The 27,418-nt window shown below is 35.3% G+C and overlaps 2 protein-coding genes across 2 annotated transcripts; one reads left to right on the top strand and one right to left on the bottom strand.

Annotated features, from left to right (window-relative positions):
- Positions 1 to 464: 464 nt before the first annotated feature.
- On the bottom strand, positions 465 to 12,945 carry LOC140050917 (uncharacterized). Its single transcript, XM_072095922.1, has 17 exons — positions 12,879 to 12,945; positions 10,312 to 10,679; positions 9,872 to 10,048; positions 9,486 to 9,645; positions 9,140 to 9,281; positions 5,382 to 5,510; positions 5,103 to 5,185; positions 4,724 to 4,918; positions 4,334 to 4,512; positions 3,817 to 3,949; positions 3,501 to 3,743; positions 3,238 to 3,372; positions 2,691 to 2,878; positions 2,413 to 2,521; positions 1,918 to 2,091; positions 1,412 to 1,602; positions 465 to 1,184 (listed from the first exon to the last, which is right to left on the bottom strand). The coding sequence occupies exons 1-17, from the start codon at positions 12,943 to 12,945 to the stop codon at positions 1,005 to 1,007; spliced, it is 2,853 nt and encodes a 950-aa protein (XP_071952023.1). The 3' UTR covers positions 465 to 1,004.
- Positions 12,946 to 13,413: 468 nt separating this feature from the next.
- LOC140052259 (uncharacterized) lies at positions 13,414 to 26,542 on the top strand. The gene is made up of 7 exons (XM_072097734.1): positions 13,414 to 13,431; positions 13,958 to 15,256; positions 15,482 to 15,613; positions 15,796 to 15,930; positions 16,524 to 16,719; positions 17,550 to 17,666; positions 25,989 to 26,542. Exons 2-7 carry the CDS (start codon positions 14,036 to 14,038, stop codon positions 26,129 to 26,131), a joined length of 1,944 nt encoding a protein of 647 aa, XP_071953835.1. The 5' UTR covers positions 13,414 to 13,431; positions 13,958 to 14,035; the 3' UTR covers positions 26,132 to 26,542.
- Positions 26,543 to 27,418: the final 876 nt, after the last annotated feature.

Here is a 27,418-nt window from a genome sequence, read left to right as displayed (position 1 = left end):
GATTTCCCGAGAGACGTCAGAACATAAAATCAAATCATAAAGACTCTTGTTGAAGGAAACCAAAATACCTATAAAATGTCTAAATGTAATTGAGTCACTGGTATACAAATCCATCTTCTTCAAATGTATGACTCTTAACATTGTTAGATATACAGACACTTACCTGTATTTTGGCAAATTAGCAAAAGTGTAAGTATACATCCTAAGTTTCTTAGAAAACACATCTTGTGTTAAAAATTAGTGGAAAAAAATTACACCATTGATCAATTTCGAAGTCCAGCGAGAATTAATCAAACGTACAAGAAGCTGCCGACAACGAACGTGTTCGAGAATACTGATTGGATGCATTGATGACTCAATTAGTCACTTTTTGTAAGAATATAAATTATCATTATAATATCCTGACAGAATTAATATTAAATAATGCAAACACCATGTACACATTACACATTTATTATCCTCTTTGAATAAGTTGTAATAACATGTTCAAGTTCGTTTGTTTGATTTAAAGTTTATTGACAAATTAACACAGTTTATGTGTTTTTTGAATTGCAAGTTGAATGTGCTACGACCACTAGGAGACACACCTTTATTGGTACTATTTTGTTAATCCTGGTAGGCCTATCTTGAAGGAAACAAGCATAATTTCTTATACAAGCATCTAATAATCTTAAAACCATATTTGTAACTTTAATATGTTAACGTTCTAAGTAACACAAAGTATTTCGTCGAATTATATATCATATTAAATATTTATTTGTCTCGTCGTGAGGACATTCACATCATTTACTTGTATATAACATTAATGGGCAATATGTAGTTTGCGTAGATGGTCATATAATAATATTAATAATGTTCAATTTATATAGCGCAAAATGCAGGGCGCCTCTAAGCTCTAAACAATCAACAGAAAATGTAAAAAGCACAACATTGATTAATGTTAAAAGTGCAAAATAAAAAGGTTGGATATTATAAACATTTATTACATTGTTATAAGATGAATGTTAGGCAGAAATGGCATTGACAACAAATGGCGGCATATATTCTCTAGAATAATCTGCACAGCTTGACTTTGACCAATCCATAATCAGACTCTTCATTACTCCAATTACGCTATTTACGTTGACTTTCGCTCCAACATTTATCTCGATATCAGTAATATCTTTATTGTAAACCATTAACACCTGAAATCATAATTTAAGAAAAAACAATTCATGTAGATGATAATCGTACGATCGCTGTTTTTGTGATGTTACTAATTGAAATATGTACAAAAATTACAAAGATAATAACAATTGCAAACGTTAAAGTGATTTCTTTGAAACAATGCCGAATGTAATCAACATCAAAATTAGCCGATCACATATTCAAAGATCTTTTGATCTGCGAATTTTATTTTAGCATTGCCTACCTGTAGTGGAATTTTTAGAGTCAAAAGTTCCTCGTCGTCTTTGACCCAGAATTTAACGGTTCCTCTGGAATGAAGTGCATAAAGTCTGTACAGCAAATCATTGACGGGCAGTGGGTTTTCATTTGCAGCGTAAAGATCATGTGTGGCACTCTCCTTTGGGTCAGGTCGGAACACTGCTTCTAGCGATGGAGCTTCAACAATAATTGATAGAATAATAACAGTTAGATATCGTATCGTGTTTATTTAAATGGTGAAAACGTGTTGGGCCTAGTCAGTTGATGTTCAATAGATGTCCAAGTTTTTTCCCATAATCAAATCAGAATTTCTGTGGTTATAATTTGGTAAATAACAATTTAAAAAAAAACTTTAGATCTTTCTTAATGCAAAAGAAATGTTTTACATTACATTCTAGGAACTTTGTTATTATGTGGATGCTTGTTTTCGACATCCTGGATCCACTAGGTAATAATCCTAGATAAGCTGCCGTGAAACAAGAAGATTCTTACCGACTAATGAGAATATTGGAGATGTATCGATACAATGTTCTTTGCAAGCATATGCTTTCATTTCTTGGTTTTCCCGAGCATAGAAGTTTGATCTGTCTTGTTCCTCGAGAAATGAAAATGGTATCCAGTGAATTAGGTTGTTACAGCTTTCAATTTTGGCATCATAATAAACGCCTATAGACAAGCAAACGAAAGAAATGTTCATTTTGGAGCATAGTCAGTATGATAAGAACTACGTAGCATGAGGACCATCGAAGTATATTGTTCGAAACGTCAAGAAACTCAACACTTTTTAGAACTATTATACGTGGTGTACTTACATATTGATTTCGCCATGCAAACCTTCAAACAATTAAATTACGTAGCATTAAGCAGCAACAGCCATTGAGATAGGCTACCTAAGCAATTTGTACTAGAATCTAGCAACTTTCAGTTGGCAACATCTTGTTCCAGACCAACAAAATGTAATTACATTTTTAATTTGTTTTGTTTTACCTTCTTCGCAAGTACTGCAGCCGCCAAAACAACCTTCCAGAGCATTTCTCACATCTTGCCTATTGCGGTAAAGATATTTTCGTGTAATTTCTGTCCACAATCTTTCAACCTAAACGAAATAATGCATGAGTTAACCTATTTTTTATTTATAGAGTACGTACAATAATTTAAACTACAGTAGTGCTTAAATTTAGTTTCATATATGATTCCTGTATAAACATTTTTACACCAAGAAGGTAAAGAAACACATTAGCCGTCCTTGGTTTGCTTTTAAGTACCTCCTCTTTTCGATGTCCCGCAGATGTTTTGCAAAACTCTGTATCTAGAGTTGACTTGCAACTGCTGGAGCCAGTGAAAGCTGACCAAGATTCTGGGAATGTATGCTCAAAGTCAATGGACTGTTTTTCTGGCTTGACTGAAGATTTGCACACAGTCGTCTTGTCGTCTGGGTCTATTACACGACTTTCTAAAACAAGTAGAAACAAGTTTGTTTCACACTACATGTCATTCGCTCAAACAAACTAGTTTTATTTAAATTTTTTCATAAATCCAAAACTACTAATTTGAAAATTTAAAATGTGTTAACTTGAACACCTAGACATAGGTGGCGGTTATATTTATAGTGTTCTTGCATACACTTTTCATCATACTTTTTGTACTTTCACAAACACAACCAAAGAAAAGTTATACATATAAATTAGGCATGCGCAATTCAAAGCAAATTAAGTAAATTGTAAGACGTAAAGTTTCCGTCGTGATTTCTAAATCTCCCCTTATTACAGAAATGACGTTTACAATACGCATAATAATGTTGTAAATCTTTACCTAACGCTGCTTTAGTTCGATCTTTCACGTCTTGTGTGAACTCCTCCAATGTTTCACCGTTCAGTAGTTGTTGTTCTTCAACCCAGACTTTGAATTCGCTTCTCAGGTCTACAAATACCGAACCGTTATACAGCCCTAAGCAAACAAAATAACATTTTCAAACTTGTGTCAAATAGAGACTAATGTTTTCTTTAATGTCTATTTTTTAAAAGGCAATCAAACATCAATGTATATGCTAATTGTTTCTACCATATCCTACTTACCAATGCCTATCTGGAATCCAGGTTTTTGAAATAGTGGTCCACACTGGTGTGCTATAAGGTTCACTAGACGTCTTGGTGTGAAGACTTCCTGGTCATTTACTACGGATGATGGATCGTACATGACCTGCATTGCGCGTCCAAGAGCAGGCGTGTCGTAGCGCGGATCGTCATTCTCCATCAAATCATTGCGCTGAATATTAGTTAGGTAAGACCAGAGAACGTCAATGTTTACCTCTTGTTTACCTGTAAAACAAAAGAGAATTTATAAAGTTTCTATATTCATCAGGTTATAGTAAGTTATTCGATTATTACGTACCTTCTCTCCATTTGTTCTCCTTCGTGATCAATGCCTGGTAACACCTTGCAATCAGCGGATTCAAACGCAGATATCGTGATTCCATGGAAACAAAGTTCGACAACGATGAGTCCTGTGCCACTAACTTATCCATCTAATAAGTAACGCGTATGTTAGAACTTTCTTCATACATGTAATATTTAATAATATTCTATTTTTAAACTTCTGTAAATGCAATGAATGTTTTAATTTATAAGTTTTTTTTTTAATGAAGTTTTTTATCCATAATTTTTTGTAACTTTCATGATAAACTTCCAGATAGTAAACGTCGTTGGACAGTTCAGTCAGGAAGTCAGTCATTCAGTCCATTTACTGTACTGATCGACAGTTATTTTTGTTCACTACCATTGAATCGACTACTAAAGCGACAAACTTTTATTCAATCACCAAATCTATATCATTTGATTGGTTGAAATTTCTTGATTGATTGATGTGTGGCATTGCTTGATTTATAGAATACAAAGGTCTAATTAGTTACCTGGTGATCACTGTCAAATAATGGCATTTTATCACCATAGGCCTGAAATTTGATTGGCAGTTCATGTTGCGATAACTGGTGTGTGGGCGGAGCTACGACAATAAATTGATTGCTAGGAAACTGAACTTTCTGAGCGACATATCCGGCCTGCTTCTGTACCGCAATGAAAACATGATCACCTGTGATTAATTAAGATAATTAAATTCACTTCAAACACCTTTAAAGTAGAGTAGGCCCTACATCCCATTTTTAATGGGAAATCAGTAGGCCTACACGGACAGAATGGAGGCGCGCTTTATAAACGCAAATAGTATAAAACATGGCTAAGTGATTACTTGACCTATCACAAGCCACGGCTTTTATACCATCTCATTGATATTTTTAACAAACCATTATGTTTAACGAAATCCGCGCCACTGCACTGTGCGAATGATGCCACGTGACCGAGTTTTCCATCGTCTGCGACAGGTAGAGTGACCTTTGCTGCTCGACCTTCATAGTACAGAGAGCCCTCTGGATTATCGCCACTAGTTACTGGCGCATCTGCGTAAACTTCATCCCAAGCTTCAATTATAACAAGTTTCTCTATTGAAAAGATAATTTTACAAATTTAATTGAGTCAAAGGTTTTCTCTCAACAGTTAGAATCAACAAATTATACAAAAATTACTTGTGACCCTTTACTTTTACCGTGGCGAGATGTTTTTATTTCATCATAAACATTAATATGTTTATCAATCAATGATTCTGAATTTATATTATTTCATTACCTCCAATATATGCATTTGACGTCATCTTTTGCATTTTCTGTAACACGCTCATTAATCTAGGAGTCATTGTCCGATCAGAGCATCTGTATTCATAAAGTAAAGCTTTTTATAAGTACTGTAGGCCTATCATTAAACAACTTAAAGTGAGCACAAGTACAATCTTTGGTGAATTTGAAAGAATCACTTATTAACTTTAAAGCACACTGAGAGCACTTTTGGTCGAAGAAAAAGTGGCTCTTGATACAGTCATAAATGTATTATCAATATTAACATCAATACCTTGATGATAATGCTGATCCATAAATAGTGTTCCTACAATCAACACAGCCCCGAGATTGGTCTCCACACCAGCTTGAGGAACGTTCAGAGTTTTCAAAGGCGATCAGTCGAGCTGGATACTGAATTAATCTAGACAAAATAAAACATTATTAATCGCGGGCATGAGCAGACTGGGTGTCACGAAAGCTCAGACCACGAAAGCTCAGACCCCCTAAGACCTAAGATCACGAAAGCTAAGACCCAACACCTAAGATTACAAATACTAAGATATACTACAGCTTAAAAACAATACTTGTTTATCCATACATAATTTTAAACACAGTAGGTTTCATTTATTACCATAAATATAATTTAATACTACCGCAAAACATAGATAAACTCACATTATTTTCGCCCGTTGAGTAAATGTATATTTTTTCTTTACAACAAACAAACTTGACGGGTTGTTTGTTGGTATATATTTACCCCATTGTGTTGCTTCAGAGGATGTTTTTCTTACGCACCTGCCTTTCTTGTATTTTGACTCCAAATTTGTTGACTAACTTTATCCTGAACACCACACTTTAAAATTAGGACTTATAAGTACTTTCAGAAGGAGAAACACATAATAACAAATAAATAAATTAATAAAAATTAAATTGATGATTTTACAGATGTGTTTCTTTGTATACTGCAATGACAATGTAACTCCTCGAGCTCCCCATGCTCAATGTTTTTGTTTCTATGGAGCGCCAAAAGAGCAACAATAATAGTACAAGTATAAAAACAGAAAGAAAACGAAACAAAAAAACTTATCATGATTTTTAAATTAAAATTTATTTGCCAGTATTTATTTCTTCGTACTTGCATGATTATACTATTATCATTACAATTTTAATTTTACATTGTTCCATCCACACTGTAGATGGACTCCACAGAGTTTTCAGCCCTCTATATAATTTTTGCTCTTTTGACGTTCCATAGAAACAAAAACATTGAACATGGCCCATGGGGTAGGCCTACTGTACTGTAGGCTAGTCATTTTGTGTGCGAGAAAAACGTCTGTAAAATCATCAATTTAAAAATGTATTTGTTACTTTTTATGTGATTCTTTTTCATGAAAGTGCCAATTCTAAGGTGTGGTATTCAGAATAAATGTTGGGAGTTAAAATAGAAGGCAGGTGCGAAAGATAAATATTTGTAATCTTAGGTGTTGGGTCTTAGCTTTCGTGATCTTAGGTCTTAGGGGCGTATCCGGATATTCACCCCCTGGACATTTACCCCCCGGAAAACTACCCCCCGGACAACCACCACCTGGACCACTACCCCTTAGGACAACTACCCCTTTAGGACAACTACCCCCCGGACAAATACCCCCCGGACAACTACCCCTTAGGACAACTACCCCCTTAGGACAACTACCCCCTGGACAACTACCCCCCGGACAATTACCCCCTAGGAACAATTACCCCCCGGACAATTACCCCCCGGACAATTACCCCCCGGACAATTACCCCCTCCTCCCCGGGTAATTACCCCGCGGACAACTACCTCTGACACAATACTCCCCGTAGGACAACTACTTCCTGGACAATACTCCGAGGGCAAATAATCTTTTAGGACAACTACCTCCGTAGGACAACTAACCCCTGGACAACTACCCCCGGACAATTACCCCTAGGAACAATTTACCCTTGACAATTACCCCCAGAGAATATAGTACTCCCTGTATTTACTGTAAAGACTGGGTTCGCTAATAATAATAATAATTTTTGCGTCAGGACAATGCTTCGATAACCACTGGTCTTAAAAGAATTAATTTTTGTCTCAAATTTGTCATTTGTATTTTTGTACACTTGAAGAATAATATCACTTTTGATATTTGACCTCAATGTTCACTCACCGAATAAACGGCGATCTTTAAATAAATTCCCCTCAAATAAACGGTGACCATGTCACTCCCATGACACATCATATGGAATAATCGGCGTCTATTTCCATTAGATTATACCCCCTCCCATTGAATAAACAACTTTCTTCCAATAAATGTCCACCTAAAAACCACCTAAACAATAAACAGCCCAGGCCGTTTTTTTCAATAAGTACGGTACTTTAAATCTAGCACATCTAGGGCCTAGCGTGCTGTTAAACAGAATAATCGGTTAAAAACGGGTGTTTCGAAACTAGAGACCCGAGACCAGAGACCATGAGACCCGAGACCCAATACGAAAAGGGAGACCTAAATATACGAAAAGGGAGACCCACGTACGAAAAGGGAGACCCCACTATACGAAAAGGGAGACCCCACTATACGAAAAGGGAGACCCTAATATACGAAAAGGGAGACCTAAATATACGAAAAGGGAGACCAAATATACGAAAAGGGAGACCCAAATATACGAAATGGGAGACCCAAATATACGAAAAGGGAGACCCACTATAAGAAAAGGGAGACCCCACTATACGAAGAAAGAGACCACACTATACGAAAAGGGAGACCCTAATATACGAAAAGGGAGACCCAAATATAGGTCTCCCTTTTCGTATTTGGTCTCGTGTCAGGTCTCTGGTCTCGGGTCTCTAGTTTCGAAACACCCGTTAAAAACAGATGATTTCATTTTTACAGAAACCGGTCCTATATATTTGTCTACTTTTAGATTGGGGGGGGGGGGGTAGTTGACCGGGGGGTAGTTGACCGGGGGGTAGTTGTCCTAAGAGGGTAGTTGTCCTAAGGGGGCGGTTGTCCGGGGGGTAGTTGTCCGGGGGGTTGTTATCCTAAGGGGGTAGTTGTCCTAAGGGGGTAGTTGTCCAGGGGGTAGTTGTCCGGGGGGTAGTTGTCCTAAGGGGGTAGTTGTCCTAAGGGGGTAGTTGTCCGGGTGGTAAACATCCGGGGGGTAACTGTCCAGGGGGTAGGTGTCCTAGAACCGACCCAAATATAGGTCTCCCTTTTCGTATTTGGTCTCGTGTCAGGTCTCTGGTCTCGGGTCTCTAGTTTCGAAACACCCGTTAAAAACAGATGATTTCATTTTTACAGAAACCGGTCCTATATATTTGTCTACTTTTAGATTGGGGGGGGGGGGGGTAGTTGACCGGGGGGTAGTTGACCGGGGGGTAGTTGACCGGGGGGTAGTTGTCCTAAGGGGGTAGTTGTCCTAAGGGGGTGGTTGTCCGGGGGGTAGTTGTCCGGGGGGTTGTTATCCTAAGGGGGTAGTTGTCCTAAGGAGGTAGTTGTCCGGGGGGTAGTTGTCCTAAGGGGGTAGTTGTCCGGGTGGTAAACATCCGGGGGGTAACTGTCCAGGGGGTAGGTGTCCTAGAACCCTTAGGGGGTCTGAGCTTTCGTGGTCTGAGCTTTCGTGACACCCTGAGCAGACTCGCAGTTTTGAACAAAACGTTTTAGTAAAAGTTTGCTCTAGTGTAAAACAGGCTTTACTGGAGGCATTCGTCACATGACTATAAACATTGTCGTTTAATTCGCTGATTTTACAAACCATACGCAAAAATGTTCAGTAATTGTAGAATAGCAAATTTTGGAAAACTTGTCAAACTCAGAGTTTGCTAGTGTCGTTTACATTTCATGGATAACTAAAGCCAATTTATTTACAAACTCACAGGCAAACTCCTGCCGTTTGTCAAAAGCTGTACGCCGTTTGCCAGTGTAGACCAGTTAGTAAAGTTACTAAGTAGACTAGGAGTTATACGATTCGGAAAATGATCCATATAAGTAACCTATATTATTTAAAATGACACAATTAATGAAGTAATTAAGTAAATTACTGTACTTTTCAAAGTCTTCAATATCATTCCTAGTTATTGGATGATCTACTTTCCCAACGGCCTCTTCTGCTGATGTTGCAGTTTTTGGAAATGTTTCTCCGGATGTAAATGGGTTCACAGAACACATTGAAGGAAAATGAACGGGATCTAAGCAAAATACACATTAGCATTTTAGAACGTTTATTAAAATATGTACATTGTATATATTCTTTAGAAAACATACACAGCAGCATTAGCCGATGTCAAAAATGTCATCACGTCCTCCTCTATGGGGTAAAGATTGGAGTCGAACCCTCTGTAGCTTTAACATATTGGGGTAAATGCGGATGGAGTGTCCACAGTAGCACTCACCATAGGTTTTGTCGATAACGTTCAAGACATGATCTTTAAATTCATTATCCGTCATCGAGCCGCCTTGAGTGCTGTAGTACGGTTCGCCATCTTCAGATCCTCTGATATGAACATGTAAGCGGTCATCCATTACTACAAGTCCCATGTCTCTGTTTATTTTCTATTCACAAACATTATTATTATTAGGCCTACATCAATAAATATATTTATTTTAAAGCATTAGAACGAAAATTGAGAGAGAAGTAGAAAGAAAAAGAGGAAAATGGTATAACGAAGGATGAGGTGAGACAAAAGAAGAAGAATGAAATAAGTAAATCCAGAACGACATGAAAGAGAAAGCAAAGAACGTAGAAGCTAAAAGTCCAGAGAAGAGATAAAAAGCTTACCTGGAAAATGGGAAAACATTGCTGAATAACAACATCTGCGAGGTCATGTGTGGATGTAGTATATCCAGTAATCGCTTCTACCTTGATGTCAATACCGGCACCTGATGCCAAGTAAAGGGTTTTTTCGTTTCTTTCTAAGGTCCTTCCATCAGGATTGTAGCCATTCACTATCGTAATCTGTGCAAATAGGATTGTGTCGTCAGTATCACGTCACTTCAAACTCTTAAAATGGTTCCTAACCAAGTTTGCGAAAGAAGATTTACAAAACTAGCAGGTATGTCTTGCTAATAGGCCTAATATCTCTTGTAGTAAGTATATCCTCTTAGAACATCGGGTAAAATAAAGTTTTGACTATTTAACTTTAATAAAAATGTCAAAATCAAATATGAATGCGAATAATGACAAGCAGTTACACAAAATGAATTATCTAAGATACTTACCCTCCCTGTCTCTGAAACATTAGTATTCACTTTCTGAAGACATTCAAACAAAGTCGGATGTGACCTGAAGTAAAGACTGCCTGGTGCTACAAAATCTTTAACCTTAAGACTTAGGGTCAACTTTTGTGATTCGTATTGTGACGTCAGAAAAAGCTCCGAGCCTGTACTCTTCGAGTCAGCGTAATAGAGTGCGTCTTCTTCCGTGACGTCAGAAGGGTTAACAGGCTCAAATACAATACCGCTTGGAAATGCAACGCCTGCTCCTATAAATGAATAGTAAGTGGAGTTACAGACGTAGAACTCGCCTCCTATAACAAAGGAGACGCGTTCAGGACCCACAAAGTACCTCTTATAAATAAGAGTGTCCCCTGTGAGGTTGGCAGTATAGTATTAAAACATACATTCACAGATAAATAAGAGTGTCCCCTGTGAGGTTGGCAGTATAGTATTAGAACATACATTCACAGATAAATAAGAGTGTCCCCTGTGAGGTTGGCAGTATAGTATTAAAACATACATTCACAGAAAAGTGTCCATTTAGAATACAGTTTGTTTGTTTCTTTATTTCCATTCACAAAAACATAAACATACATAAATAATCATTACAAAACAATGTAATGGAAAGGGGGAATCTCCCAAGCACAGCTGGTCCTTACTAAGGATATAATATATACCTTCTTGACGTTTAAACATTTGACCAGGGGTGGCGCCAGGATCTTCCCGACCCGGGGGCTACATTCCCCGACGAGGGGGCTATATGCGAGCGAAGCGAGCATCACTAGGCTGGGGGCCAAGGAGCCGCCAAGGGCCCCCGGTGGGGGTCCAGGGGGCGAAGCCCCCCGAAGCAACGCGTTCTAGCGTCATTTGAGGTCTTTTTAATCAGATTTAGGGTAGCCATTTTTTCCATTTTTTATAATGCATAAATAAAATACTGCGTGCAAAAAAAGATGCGCGATGACTGTTTCAATCAATATTTTTCAATTTAAAAAACAAAAGTTCAAAGAAAATTTAGAAAAATAGAGTTGGAGGTCCCGGAAATTGGACTTATTATACTTCAAAAAATGAAAAAATATATATAAATCCCTATCATGGTTGTGACTGAGCTAAGAAATGTTTGAAAAATAGAGATGTTAGGTCCCAGAAAATGTACTTCTTGTTCTTCGAAATATGACCAGCTTTATTGTTGGGGCTGAACTAAGAAAATGTTTAAAACTAGAGCTGCAGGTCTTCAAAAAATTGCATTTTATACTTTGGAAACATCAGGCCTAGAGGCTTAAAAAACGCAAGCGTAGACCTTTTTCAGTCGGGGAAATAAGTTTATTCCTCCCAGGTGTATGCATGCGTACCATCTGGATTTCCGAGTGGTGAGAAATTCATGACATACAGGATATTGAAAATGTAATAACTATAGCTATAATAAGATGTTGGCTAAGCGAAAATGGCATGTTTTTTGTTTAGTAATGGATGAAAAATTTATTTTAGGTGCCCCACGGTACAGAAGGTTACTTGTAAATTAAAAAATTGGTGAACATGCGAACAATTAACATAATTCGTTTTTGCTGTAGTGTAGCGTACGTCGACGCAGTACACGACGTAACCGTCGGCAAACTTCGCCTGGAAAATAACTACAGTACACATTTTGGTCCCTGGATGGAACATGATATCACGCGTCTCGACCCAACGTTGAACGATTCGTACAAAGGGATACCGCCAGACAAGTGCGTACCTAGCTATTGTTTAGTAGTAAGTTAGATCGCTGGCAATAATGAATGCATATAAAGTGCATAATATCACTCTGACGTACTCTCACGGTCAATGAAACGTCGCGGTTTTCTAGGCGCTGGAGCTAGCTACGAAGTGAACGCGAACGCTTTTTACTGTATATTATATTCCCCGACAAAAAGTACACGTGTTCCCTTCGGTAACCGTCGGTAAACTTCGCCTGGAAAATAACTACATTACACATTTTGGTCCCTGGATGAAACTTGATATCACGCGTCTCGACCCAACGTTGAACGATTCGTACAAAGGGATACCTAGCTAATGTTTAGTAGTAAGTTAGATCGCTGGAAATAATGAATGCATAAACGTGCATATTAGCCCTCTGACGTACTCTCACGGTCAATGGAACGTCGTGGTTTTCTAGACGCTGAAGCTATATGAAGTGAACGCGAACGTTTTTTACTGTATATTATATTCCCCGACAAAAAGTACCCGTGTTCCCCGACGGGGGGGCTAGGCTCCCCGACGAGGGGGCTAGAGCCCCCGTAGCCCCCCCCCCCCCCCGCTGGCGCCACCACTGCATTTGACATTGTTACTGTATGTCTTCCTATATATAAAAATCGAAAAACTTCCTTGCTGTGCATTATTAAAATGACGTTTATGTTTGTGTGAATGGAGAGAACATTGCATGAGTAGAAAGAATGACTGTTTTCCGCCTCGTTCAATAGAACAGTCAATAGTTCAATGCATTGCATTCCTCATTCAACTCACATAGGCCTAATCATTCATTTGATACTGATTAATTTTATTCGTGTAGGCCTACATGCTTGTTTGCTGATAAATACCTGAATTTGTTTTCCAAAAGGAACACACAATCACTAAAAGCAAGAAGTATCCTCTGTCCCTTGCCATAATTCTGAAAATTTGTAGCAGTAATATTTATCGTCGAAATTATTCGGCCTAGCAAGTGTTTTCAGTTGGTACTACTTTAGCAAATAAGTTAATGCACTTATAATCAATATTTCAGCCCAAAGGTTGTCAGAACGAGATAAGTAACTTGTTTGTTTATAAATTAATGATAAAGACAGATTTGTCGGAATCCTGTTCTTATCTATGTTATGAATGACAACTACGGTATGTCCTGTAATAATACATAATTAGCAACAATAAAGCACAGTCTTGTGAGTGCTCAATATAAATATTGAAACATGACGGAGATAGGCCTACTGTTGGAAAGTTGGTGAACGTGTGGAAAAAAAGTTTTATTTAATGCGAGAATTGAATCTTAACAAAAGTCGCAGGGCGCCGCCCATGTGGTCGGTTGGTGCATGTTTTATACCTCCATGGTTGGTGTGTGTGTGTGTGGTGTTGTTGTGGTATTTTGATGCCGGTTGTTTGGTAAAAATAGAATATTTATTTATTTATGATGTTTGTATATAGTCACCGAATTATTCTTGTTATTCGAGCAGAGTTAGTCCACCCTACATACCCAGGCCTACCTACATAGTAGTAGGAGAGTAGTCCTAATTTAATAGTATTACTATATTACAGTATACGGTAGGCCTCCAGTAGGAGGAGTAGAGGCCTAGCGCCTACTACTACTACTACTAGCCTAGGCCTAGTTAGTTAGTACGCTAGATAGATCAGAGAGTTGTAAAATAATAATACAACTCCCTGGATAGATAGAGATGTCCAGTTACAGGGCTAGCTAGGTAGTAGTCACCTATAGCCCTATCCTAAAATAAAGGGTTAGCGGCGCGAGGTCTATTTTAATAATATAAAGTTGGTATGTTGGATACACCGGCATCTTGCTTGGACACAGCGGTAAACAGAAATAATGAGCAAACAATGAAATTGTTAAAATTGGCCATAATTTAATAATAATTGAATACTAGTAGTACTAGTTATGTATTTGCTTTTGCAGAAATGAAGTGAGTGAATGGTAGAGAGTGAAATTGACAATTGGCAACCACAACAACTACTGTAGCAGTGCACTTTTCTGATGTCCAGAATGAATGACGCCATTGGTTGCTCTAAAAGAGCCAGCACTGCGGTGTCCAATGTTAAGATTGACATGTTGACCAAAACAAATGGTTATAATAATTCAAAAATCACAAGGTTAGATCTTGAATTTAAAGAATTGACTGACTTGGAAATTGATTTTGATGAACATGAACATATAGAAGACCTTTTGGTATCTGGAAACCTTCTTGAACATTTACCAGATAGTATCAAGAAGTTCACACGACTAAAAACTCTACACGCAAATGAGAACAAATTAAAAACACTTCCAGACTCTATAGGTAACCTGTTGTGTCTTGAAGATCTTCATCTTATTGGCAATCATCTTATTGAACTAAGTTCTGCAGTGTGCTGTCTAAAGTCTTTAAAGAAACTGGTTTTAGATGAGAATGCTTTAAAAGCGCTGCCTGCAGACATTGGTCGTGTTAAGAATCTGGAAATCTTAGAGGCTTGCTTCAACAAACTTGAGAGTATACCAGATAGTCTTAGCAATTTGAACTTTTTAACAATACTAAACATTTCTAACAATAAAATAAAGTCCTTACCAAAAGATTTTGGAAATCTAACAAATTTAAAATGTATTGATATTTCTGATAATCAAATTAGTATATTACCAGATACTTTTAAGTCTGCACCTATTCTTGAAAGACTCCATGCTGATTCCAATCGAATATGTATCTTGCCAGCTTGGTTTGCAAAGCTTCCAGGGTTACTTCATTTTACGATGCGAGACAACTGTTTACAAGGGAGCCCTCTAGCTGACACCTTTGGAGAGACTAGCGTAAAATTGAAAAGATTTGACTTTGCTGGCAACTCTATAACAGATCTTCCATCCTCATTTGGTTGTCTTGTCAATTTGGAGTACGTACATTTAGGTAGTGTTATTGGAGAATTAGAGAGGCGTGGCTTTCAGAATGGTAACTGGATTCCAAAGCTTCCAGAACTCTTTGGTAATCTTAAGTCTTTAAAAGAGCTACACCTTGATGAAAACAGGTTGTTTTCCTTACCAAAAGATTTCGGGTGCCTCTGTAATTTGCAAGATGTTGACTTGTGTCAGAACATGATTTGTGAAATACCAGATAGTTTTGTTAATTTACACAATTTAAGAAAGTGCTTATTTTCGCAAAATCATTTAACAAAGCTGCCTGAAAGATTTGGAGAACTTCAAGCGCTGAGAGAACTGCGACTTGATAACAATGAGGTAACATCATACTGTAGATATAAAACACTAGAGATAAATAGAATGGAATTTGTTGATATTATTATTAGTAATACTTGTATTAATCATTATTTTAAACATTCTTTCATTTTTATAACTGTATATAATTAAAATACAAACTTATTATCTGGTGTTTTAGCTTAGAAATTAAAATTACTCCAGTATATTATCGTACAGTACTTGACTAAGTCTTCTCAAACTTTTCAGATTTCAGAGCTTCCGGTGTCATTTGACATGCTTGTAGATTTACAATATCTTGACCTGTTTCGCAATAAACTCACTGCCATTCCAACCTGTATCAGCGTGATGAACAAGCTTATAGGCTTGGATATTGATGAGGTACTGTACATTGTATACTCTGTATCTTTCCGTTTTACTCAACTCCTTTTGCCTACTGATTGTAAGCCATACTTAATGATATAAATGTTTACATTATGGTGGGATCAACTACTCCGAGGATGAAAATGAGTCTGGCAATCGGTGTTCTTCTCAAATGTGAACTTTGTATTATTTTTTTTCAGAATAGTATCGATATTTCAATAAGTGAAATTCCCAAGATTTTCCGTGGAAATAAGTATGCTGAACGCAATCCAGACTTTTCTAACAATTGGCGAGGGAAGAAGAGAGCTGACCACTATGATCCTGTCATTCAACAGGTTATGATGATGCAACATTCACTCATTCGTAAAGCTCTGTCTACACTCCAACTTTATGTGACAACAAAATGTAATGTGCCCATGGACATGATGATGTCATATCACTACCATATTTGGGTATTTCACTACCATATTTGGCCAACATCACACTTTTTTGTCAAACTAGTGATTGATTAGTGTAGACGGAGCTTAACATCATTCATTCCATCATTATTGTTGTTACATAGCTTCCCTCCCCCTGTTAAAAGACACTTTTCATGTGGTCAAAAATGAATTAACTACTATTCAGTAGATGGTGCTATTAATTGGACAATTTGTTGGGACCCAAAGGTGTCCACTTAAAGTATCTTTAAAAAGCACTACAAATAATTAAGGAGCCTCTTGGATAAACGTATATTGATACAATTCAGCAGTTTTGTAATTTAGTTACCACATTGAGGAGTTAAACTTGATCAAAATTTATCTGACTGGGTTCATGTTCTATTCAACATAGTATCTCTAGTTTTATATATAATTCTCTATTGCCAAAGGAAAGGTAAATTTATAGCTCTTTAGAATCTTGATTCTTGATGGTTTTATCTCGTTTTTTCCAGGTTACTTTTCAAAGTGACAAAAGTCCAGAAAGTGAGGAGGAAGACAAGACTGAATCCACATGGATCAGACAGTTGTTGGAACAAACTGATCAAGATGAATTAAACACGGAAAGAAGGGAGGATGACGATGACAAGAAATCAGATGAATATTCTGATTATGAGTCAGAGGATGAACATTATCATATTAGCTACAGTGGTAATAATTACACTTTTTACATATTCAACGGAAGTTTGTACGATTCCTGTCTTATAACTGTGTTAATTTTGCCTTTTCCATTGATTCTGTCAGCAATCGTCGAACGATATCTGATATGGTTTTTTTATATAATATTTTAAATTCTAAATATGACTGTTTATTAATTTCACTATTTAGTTTAAATGTCCCTGGTTGTACACGAAATAGACATTTATTGCATATTCCTTTTATAATATAAATTTGAAATTGTTTATGGCATGCCGATCTATGTTATATATATATATATATATATAAACAAATCAGGCAACGAACATTAATTCTAAACCGCCCGGTAATATACTGAAATTTAATTAATTAATTTGAAACGATAAAGATGAGGAAATCTGTGAGAATGAGAAAAAGTCGCCCCAACCGAGACTCGAACTCGGACCGCCTGCTTGATATGCAGATGAATATATATATATTTTATCTGTATTTTATTGTTAACCGTTTTTGATGTTGTATTGTTTATGTTTCAAACCTGTTAGTGGCGGTATTTATCGCTGTTGGTTTTGACTGAATAAAAAAAAAAAATAATAATAATGGTTCATTCTTATATAGCGCATATAAGCAATCTCTCAATGCACTGCACATTATTATCACAGCCATTTTTTTGGATCAAACATGTATGGAAACGTACCCCCATAATAATGCAGCTAGTAATCAGCACAAAGTTGTGTCTTGATCGAACCGCTACCCATTTTATACACCTTTGTAGAATTTTGAATAAAGAGTAATATCAGGAGAATCATGCATCATTTGGATTAATGATGTCTATGTTATTTTTAAAGATGATAATGATGAACAAACGACATCAACTTGCGACACAGTGGATACTGAAAATTGGGAGGAAGAACGGGGGACTGATCTTGAAAATTGGGAGGAAGAACTAGATACAGGACCTTATGGTAAGAATCATGGAAATAATTCACCCTCCAGGTCTTTAACAATTCGACACTAGCTAAATCCAGGAGCCCCGGAGCTTGGGGTTCCTAAACCAGGGGCCTCAGTGGATGCATCATGAATGATGTAATTGAATAAGATTTGAGTTTTGTCAATATTGTGTATATACGTACTTTTTATATTCCTGTTTTTAGAAAATAAAAGGTTAAAAACAATAATAATATTATAATGTTATTTGAAAAGTATTAGTATTAATAATTGTATCTTTGTTATTATCATTACTATCATTATTATCATTACTATCATTATTATCATTACTATCATTATTATCATTATTATCATTACTATCATTACTATCATTATTATCATTACTATCATTATTATCATTACTATCATTATTATCATTATAATAATGGCGCTGTGCAACACGGCGACACAGCTCGTCTCATTGTCTCACTATTGTCACTCATTTTTTGACGTTATTTTCGTATATTTGGACTGTATTGTATTGTGGAAGAAGTCATTTGATTTATACATTATGTTGTATGTGAAAGTTTTGAAATTTCTGTATTTTTTGCTGATATTTTGGCTGTTCTTACTGTGTGGATTGAGTAAGCCGGGCGGTGGAATTGCGTACACGTCATCTGATTTGCATTCCATGGGCGAGAGGTCGACCTCACCGCTACCGGCACACGTTGAATTACCATCTGAGATACAACGTCGCAGGCTTCGGAAAAGGGGCAAGGCTGGTGGGGTCAGAAAGCGACTACAACGAAGGAAATGTAAGCCTTTTATACCATCTTTAATATTTGGAAATGTAAGATCTTTGAATAACAAAGTCGATTTACTCAGAGCAAACGTCGAACACTTCAGCGATTTTAGGAATGCCAGCTTACTTGCATTCACGGAAACCTACCTGAGCGATAAGCATAGCGATCAACATATTCAAGTAGTTGGCTTTAAATCTGTTCGTGGGGATCGTACAGCCGAAGCGAACAAAGATGGCGGTGGTGGTCTTTGCCTCTACATTAATGAGAAATACTGTCATCCAAATAACTCTACGCTTAAAGACCCCTTCCCTGCAATTTTGGACGTTTTTTGGAAAATAATACATATATATCACTTTAAAAACATTAAACCATGTCATTCCTTGTCTTAAATGTACGTTTTATGGTAAATTATGATAAAAAGTGAGAAACAATGCACTACCTAAGTAGCTCGCGGCGATCGACCTCTCGTGGACGGTCTTAGGCCTAGCCTAGCTAGGCTTAGTTTTGTAGGCCTAGCTGGTAAACATCGGTAACGTACGAACATCGTACGCGAGCTATATACCTATCCTGACGTTGTATAGTTGCTGCATTAATTGTCTTTCTATTTTTGCCAGACTCCGTTGATACAAATTGGGGAAAACCCGGTATTTTCGCTGAAAAGTTAGGAGTCTTCCATTTGTTTTGGCCTCACGATCGATCGAAAAGTGGGCGAATTACAGGTGAAAAACAAAAATATCAATCCGCGCGCAATGCATTTTGGGATTTATAGCGGGCCGCTATAATTATTAGAATCGGCTTATTTTTCACATTTTTAACCGTTTAAAGACGAAAAAAGTTATCGCAATAGGACCATATAGTATTATTTTTACATTAAATATAGTTTGTGATCTTAAATTAGATCTAAAAAACGTAGGGAATGGGGCTTTAAGCTTCATAAATGTTCGCCACACTCGGAAGTGCTGGTTGTTGGTATTCGCCCCTACTATCTTCCGAGAGAGTTCTCGCATGTTATCAATGTTATGGTATACATACCTAACAAAAAGCTTGAAAAGCCTGCTATAAATGAGATCGCAGAAATTATCGAAGGTATTGAGTGTAGTCACCCTGAGGCGCTTGTAATTATCAATGGCGATTTCAACAGATGCAAGCTCAAGAAAACAACGGCCACTTATTATCAGCATGTTACATGTAAAACGAGGGACAACGCGATTCTTGATTTATGCTACTCTAGTGTGAAGGATGCCTATATTTCGACCCCACTACCGAACTTGGGCAAATCTGATCATAATTTGATTTTACTCAGTCCTAAATATCGCCCGTTAAATAAGACATGCCAACCAAAAATTATTAATGTACGTAAATGGTCTCCTGAAGCCGAGGAAGCCCTGATAGCGGAATTTGAATCTACCGATTGGGATATTTTTACGGAGGATGAAGATTTGAATAGTATTACTTATGCAGTGAGCTCGTACATAAACTTTTGTATTGATAAATGCGTTCCAGTTAAAAAAGTGAAAATCTACCCTAACAACAAGCCATGGATCACGAAAGGCGTTAAATTACTGTTGTGTGAGAAACGTAAAGCCTTTAAGATGGGCGACTCTAATCGTATGAAAATATTGACTAGAGAGATTAAATCTGAAATAATGAAACAGAAGAACATTTATAGGAAAAAAGTTGAACATAACTTCAGGTCTAATAATATGAAACAAGTTTGGCAGGGTATGAAACTTATGAGTGGTTACACAAACGGTGGTAATACACCCACCTCGATTCCGAATGTTACTGTGCAATATGTTAATGAGTTAAATGAATTTTATAACCGTTTTAATGTTCATGATTTTAAAAAAGAAAGAGAGGCTCTATTTAGCTTGTGTCGGGTGACTGAAGATGATCCCAAATTTAGTATAAGCATTTCTGATGTACATAACGAATTCATGAAACTCAATTCATCGAAGGCTGCTGGGCCGGATAGAATCCCACCACGAGTACTTAAGGTCTGCTCTCCTCACCTTGATGGTATATTTACATTTATTTTCAATATGTGTCTTTCTTATCATGCGTTCCCGGATATTTGGAAACTTTCATGCATAATACCGGTACCTAAGAAACCTAAGATTAACAGCATGAATGATTTGAGACCCGTTGCACTCACGTCTGTCGCGATGAAAATATTGGAACGTATTATTTTAAAAATTATGCAACCTTATGCTGAAAAAGTGTTAGACCCGTTGCAATTTGCTTACCGATCACTCCGTAGTACCAGTGATGCGATTTATTTTAAATTACATAAATTGTATTCACATCTAGATAATGTAAAGAAAGGCCACTCGGCACGTATTATGTATTTTGATTTTCAATCTGCGTTTAATACCATACAACCCCATATCTTAGCAGACAAAATGTTGAATATGGAGTTTCCCTGTCCGATTGTTCGTTTAGTTTTAAATTTCATTTGTGATAGAAAACAATTTGTTAATATTAATGGTGTTAAGTCAGAAATCGTAACCTCTGACACCGGTGTTCCTCAGGGTACTGTCAACGCACCTAAATTATATTCCTTGTATACGACGGATTACAGATCTTTAAATGATGAGCTTTGCCCCGTTGTTAAATTCGCTGATGACACTAGTACTATTGGTCTCATAGTTTCAAACAATGATGAAAATTATCGTAGCGAAATACAAAGATTTGTTAAATTTTGTGACGATAATTATCTCCAAATAAATGCATCAAAAACAAAGGAGATGATCATTGATTTTAGGACTAAACATAAATTTAATTTTCAACCAATCACTATCAAAGGTAAAGAAATTGAAATTGTTGACCAGTACAAGTATCTAGGAATTGTTTTCAATGATAAACTGAGTTGGGGAGACCATATAGACTTCATCAGCAAAAAATTAAGTCCCAGAATGTATTGTATGAGAACTTTATATAAATTTAACTCCTGTGATTTGATGTTACTTTCGTTCTATAGATCCGTTATATGTAGTGTTTGGACGTATTGCCTCTCCTGTTGGGCTGGTAATGTTACCGGAGGGAATAAAGGACGCCTTGAAACTTTCATCCGTCGGGCTGGTAAAATGATTGGTCTGGAACTGCCTTCCTTTACCGATGTGCACCTAGAACACCTCCAGAAAGATTTCGAACGCATTGAGTCGGATGCCTCTCATCCTCTCCACAAAGTGATCATAGACCAACTTAATCCAAGTGGTAGATTGAGGCTCCTCAGTGTGAAAACAAATCGATTTGCTAAATCCTTTATTCCCTCCGGTATCATCCAGTACAACAGGAAGTCAAGAAGATAATTTTATATTGTAATTTTTTAGATGTTTTTATATGAATGGTTTTATGCTATATTTGTTTTTATAGTGTTTTCTTTGTTTTATGACGAGCAATGAATTTCCTTTTTGAGGATCAATAAAAGTTATCTTATCTTATCTTATCTTATCATTACTATCATTATTATCATTACTATCATTATTATCATTATCATCTTACTATCATTATTATCATTACTATCATTATTATCATTACTATCATTATTATCATTACTATCATTATTATCATTACTATCATTATTATCATTACTATCATTACTATCATTACTATCATTACTATCATTATTATCATTATTATCATTACTATCATTACTATCATTACTATCATTACTATCATTACTATCATTATTATCATTACTATCATTACTATCATTACTATCATTACTATCATTACTATCATTACTATCATTACTATCATTATTATCATTACTATCATTATTATCATTACTATCATTACTATCATTACTATCATTACTATCATTACTATCATTACTATCATTACTATCATTATTATCATTACTATCATTACTATCATTACTATCATTACTATCATTACTATCATTACTATCATTACTATCATTACTATCATTACTATCATTACTATCATTACTATCATTATTATCATTATTATCATTACTATCATTACTATCATTACTATCATTACTATCATTACTATCATTACTATCATTACTATCATTACTATCATTATTATCATTACTATCATTACTATCATTACTATCATTACTATCATTACTATCATTACTATCATTACTATCATTACTATCATTACTATCATTACTATCATTACTATCATTACTATCATTACTATCATTATTATCATTACTATCATTACTATCATTACTATCATTACTATCATTACTATCATTACTATCATTACTATCATTACTATCATTACTATCACTAGATGGCACGCTCGCTTCGCTCGCGTACCATCTAGGGGTGCTCACAGATGGTTCTCGAATACAGTAGAATCCACGGACGGGGACTTTGTTGGGACACTAAACAAAAACGGAAGTGTCCCCCTAATTGGGGTATTCAGAAATAGAGACAACAAAACCAATACTGGATTCCATAAAGGACAATTAATTTATGTGGATTAAAGAAATTAGGGAGAAATGGAAATGTATGTACGGGAATTGGGCGGCGGCACGTTGTGGTGGTGATGGAACCGCAGTAATAAAGTTGATTGTATTTATATATTATAAGAACCAAACTAAATAAATAGACCTAGACATTCTGCGAAATGGAAATCGGAAATTCAAGCTCCTATTCAGTGAAAAATTAAACTGTAGTCTACCTAAATATTTAGGGCAAATCATCGGTTGTGGTGTTGAACTTCCTGTAAACATTTGTGTGAACCAAACTGGGTCGAATTTCTGTCATGAGTACTGATTTGTTGGCCTGTGATTTATGACGCCTAAGGGATCTATCTAGACTTATTTTTTAGAATAATGTACGTACCTGTCAGATACAATTGTCTTGTGTCGTATAATAAATAAGTACTGTAATAGTTACTGAAGTTACTATTACAATCTCGTCAATGAAAACACGAAAATGTATATGCACTTACTTATGAAAACGTATAACATACTCAGTTATTGAAACAGTAGGTTTAAAAAAGTTTCGTTTGTCTGTAAAATGATGTAATCAAGCTGTTTACATGAGTCTTAATTTATAAGCACATCAATAATAAAATAGTTTATCTATCCTGTAATTGGCGAGATTATGGTCGCTGTTGAATGAAATAAAGCCAATCGGTATCATATTTGTACAGAAACGTTTTCGCGGCCGAAGGGTGTAACCTAAATTCGTTGTATTATCGTCAAGAACTAACTGTAACTAAACTTACATAGAAAGTAGGGTATCATAAATTTGGCCTTAGCACTCGGGGGAGTGGCTAAGATGAAGTCCGTGGGACTACTAAATATAAATTGTAATGAACCTCGAGGGACATAAATAGGAATATTTCATGTTTCATTATCAATGTATAATAAATGGAAACTGTTTACCGATTCAAATAATAGAAATTGGTTTTTAACATTTTCCGAACCTATTGCAAGTTTATTCTCAAAGGGCCCATATATTTACCTACCGTATGTGTTAAACCAAACTGGATGTTCCATTCATCGCAAATCAATACATTTGTATAATCGTATATTAAATCTATCAAAATAGTATTTTTTAAAGAAAATCGGCCTGTCTTCAACATTATGATGGTGTACTCTAGCAATCTATCAAAATAGTATTTTTTAAAGAAAATCGGCCTGTCTTCAACATTATGATGGTGTACTCTAGCTGTTCAACCGGTTTTCAGCTATTAAAAACAATTATCGTAGGAGGAGATAGGAAAATGCGAGGCCTCCTCGCTATGTAACATTAGGGTTGAGGGATGGGAAAGCGGATAGGTACAAAGAGGAACAATTTTTAAATATATTCTTTATCCACTGAGTAACGAAATATTTTGTTCATGTTTTATAGGCCTATAAATAATATACCTCTAAATACAGTAGGCCTAAAACATTTGCGATTTAATACTTTGTTAAAACTGTCACTGTCATAATCGATTGAAATATTAAAGTACATGTCACGATACACCACTACGACGTTTATATTTTTGGTAATTATTAATTAATACAAAGGTTGAGAAGGAACTGTCAGTATAAAGTTTATTTGTATATCTAACAGTAGAGCCTATCCACAGTCTCAGTAATAAAGTTTATTTGTATATATTTTTATATTACATCTAACAGTACGAACATTCACAGTAAGAAATGTTCGATTCAAATGAAAAATAGTTAATAGGTATTTACAGTATTGTCAAAGTATTGCAAGTTTATTCTCAAAGGGCCCATATATTTACCTACCATATGTGTTAAACCAAGGGCTCATAAATTTACCTACAGTACTTGTGTTAAAACAAACTCTGGCAGACTGAGAGATTGGGATGTTCCATTCATCGCAAATCAATACATTTGTATAATCGTATATTAAATCTATCAAAATAGTATTTTTTAAAGAAAATCGGCCTGTCTTCAACATTATGATGGTGTACTCTAGCTGTTCAACCGGTTTTCAGCTATTAAAAACAATTATCGTAGGAGGAGATAGAAAAATGCGAAGCCTCCTCGCATTTTTTTGGCGGGTATTTTTCAAGATGGACATCCATTAGACAGTGTATACCACGATCGGAAAACACCCCTATTTGGGGCAAATCTTTGAACCTAAATTCGTTTTAATCGTCAATAACTAATTATCTAACTCAATTTAATTAGTAAACAGGGTTACATCAGGCGGTTAAAATCAGTACCGAAAGTACGAACCAACTTTACATACCATCGAGTGAAAATTCTAGAAGTAAGGCGCGATTTACCGAATTTTGCCCTTACGTAAATTTATATATAGATTACTATCATTACTATCATTACTATCATTACTATCATTACTATCATTACTATCATTACTATCATTACTATCATTACTATCATTATTATCATTATTATCATTATTATCATTACTATCATTACTATCATTACTATCATTACTATCATTACTATCATTATTATCATTACTATCATTACTATCATTATTATCATTACTATCATTACTATCATTACTATCATTATTATCATTACGATCATTATTATCATTACTATCATTATTATCATTACTATCATTACTATCATTATTATCATTATTATCATTATTATTATCATTATCATTATTATCATTACTATCATTATCATCATTACTATCATTATCATTATTATCATTACTATCATTATTATCATTACTATCATTATTATCATCTTACTATCATTATTATCATTACTATCATTATTATCATTACTATCATTATCATTACTATCATTATTATCATTACTATCATTATCATTACTATCATTATTATCATCTTACTATCATTATTATCATTACTATCATTATTATCATTACTATCATTATTATCATTACTATCATTATTATCATTACTATCATTATTATTACTATCATTATTATCATTACTATCATTATTATCATTACTATCATTATTATCATTACTATCATTATTATCATTACTATCATTATTATCATTACTATCATTATTATTACTATCATTATTATCATTACTATTACTATCATTATTATCATTACTATCATTATTATCATTATTATCATTACTGTTTTTATTTTTCAGAGATAGAACATGTGCATTATCCAATACCTGAGAAGCCAAGCCGTTTTCTTTTTGTTCCATCAACAAATCATCCTGAGAACTTACAACTAGATTCACTCGGTCTTGATGTTTGCCAACCTGGTCAGTTTGATGACGTTGATTGACCAAAGTCAATGACCGCTGGTCTGAGTATAGTATGTAAATGAACAATATGTTGAACATAGTTTTTGTGACATGCACAAAATAACTTTCAAAACTTAACTGCCAAAAACTTAAACTTCCAAATAACAATTTATTGAAATAAATAGTAGATTATACAGGGAATATTTACAGTACTTTAACTTTTACTTTTATTTAATACAGTGGCGAAATAAATTTTTGTTTTTGAGATTTTAAAAAAGTGTAGGAAGAACTTCATGTCTGCTGCCATCATGGCAGATTCCATGATGGAATCTAACGGCTCAGTCGATGAAGGAATTCATGTAGTAGTAGTAACAGTTGAGCATTTAAAATGTGGAAAACTGAAGTTAATTTTTGTTCTGCCATTTATTGTTAATACATTTTTTTTTATGCCAAGTTTTTAAAATTAAATTTCATGTTTTTTAACTGTGTTGTGTATTATTTTATCTGGAAGAAATAACTTAAACTTTTGTTTTGTTGCATGAAAATCTTCCTTGAGATGTCCTGTATTTCATACGTATACTAAAATTTGGATAATGATTTTAAAACAACTATTTTATGAGACTTAAATACCGAGAGACGTCAAATTTTGAAACTAAAAAGCGACTACAAAAGTACAAAATGAACAATTTTGTGTGCATGCATTGTTTCTTTTCTTTTTACGATCACTAAAACGATTTGGTTTTAACATTGAAGAGCTTAAATTGACCTTTTGTGGTTACATTAGACCAGTTGTTGAGTATGCTGATGTTGTTTGGCATTCTGGCCTGTCTAGTAGATTAAGCGATTGTATTGAAAATGTTCAAAAGAGGGCTTGCCGTATAATGTTAGGCAATGATTACTTTTCTTACTCTGGTGCCCTTGAATTTCTTAAATTAGAGACTTTGGCTCAAAGAAGGGTGGAGCATTGTCGCAAGTTCGCTGAGTATCTCCCCAAAATTAAACAAACAGCTGATTTAATCCCACCGACCAGACATAGCTGTCATGGTAGGAATTTAAGAAATAAAAACAAAATTACCCAGCTAGCGTCTAAAACATCCAGATTTACCAATAGCCCTATACCCTACTTCATCAAATTACTAAATTCTTAATTTTCTCCCCTGCTAGTTTGCGACTGCTCTCCCCTTCTTTGTTGTTTTTTTTTTTTTTTTTTTCATATTTTTTATATATATTTATATTTTTGATATGACATGTATTTTACACGCAATTTGGCTCTTAGCCACGAGTTGTAATTTTGGTCAATTTTTTGATATTTGAAATAAAAGTGAATA

This window comes from Antedon mediterranea, chromosome 1, assembly GCF_964355755.1.
Source record: "Antedon mediterranea chromosome 1, ecAntMedi1.1, whole genome shotgun sequence".
Taxonomy (NCBI): Eukaryota; Metazoa; Echinodermata; class Crinoidea; order Comatulida; family Antedonidae; genus Antedon; species Antedon mediterranea.
The sequence above is the reverse complement of the archived record's forward strand: the minus strand, read 5'-3'. Positions and strand labels throughout refer to the sequence as shown.

Coding starts and splice junctions, on each gene's coding strand:
- LOC140050917 (XM_072095922.1), bottom strand. CDS start 12,945: ATGGCAAGGGACAGAGGATACTTCTTGCTTTTAGTGATTGTGTGTTCC. Junction 9,646..9,871: donor AATGTTTTCCCATTTTCCAG/GTAAGCTTTTTA, acceptor GTTTGTGAATAG/AAAATAAACAGAGACATGGG. Junction 3,744..3,816: donor GGAGAACAAATGGAGAGAAG/GTACGTAATAAT, acceptor TTTGTTTTACAG/GTAAACAAGAGGTAAACATT.
- LOC140052259 (XM_072097734.1), top strand. CDS start 14,036: ATGTCCAGAATGAATGACGCCATTGGTTGCTCTAAAAGAGCCAGCACT. Junction 15,257..15,481: donor TGCGACTTGATAACAATGAG/GTAACATCATAC, acceptor CAAACTTTTCAG/ATTTCAGAGCTTCCGGTGTC. Junction 17,667..25,988: donor ACTAGATACAGGACCTTATG/GTAAGAATCATG, acceptor TTTATTTTTCAG/AGATAGAACATGTGCATTAT.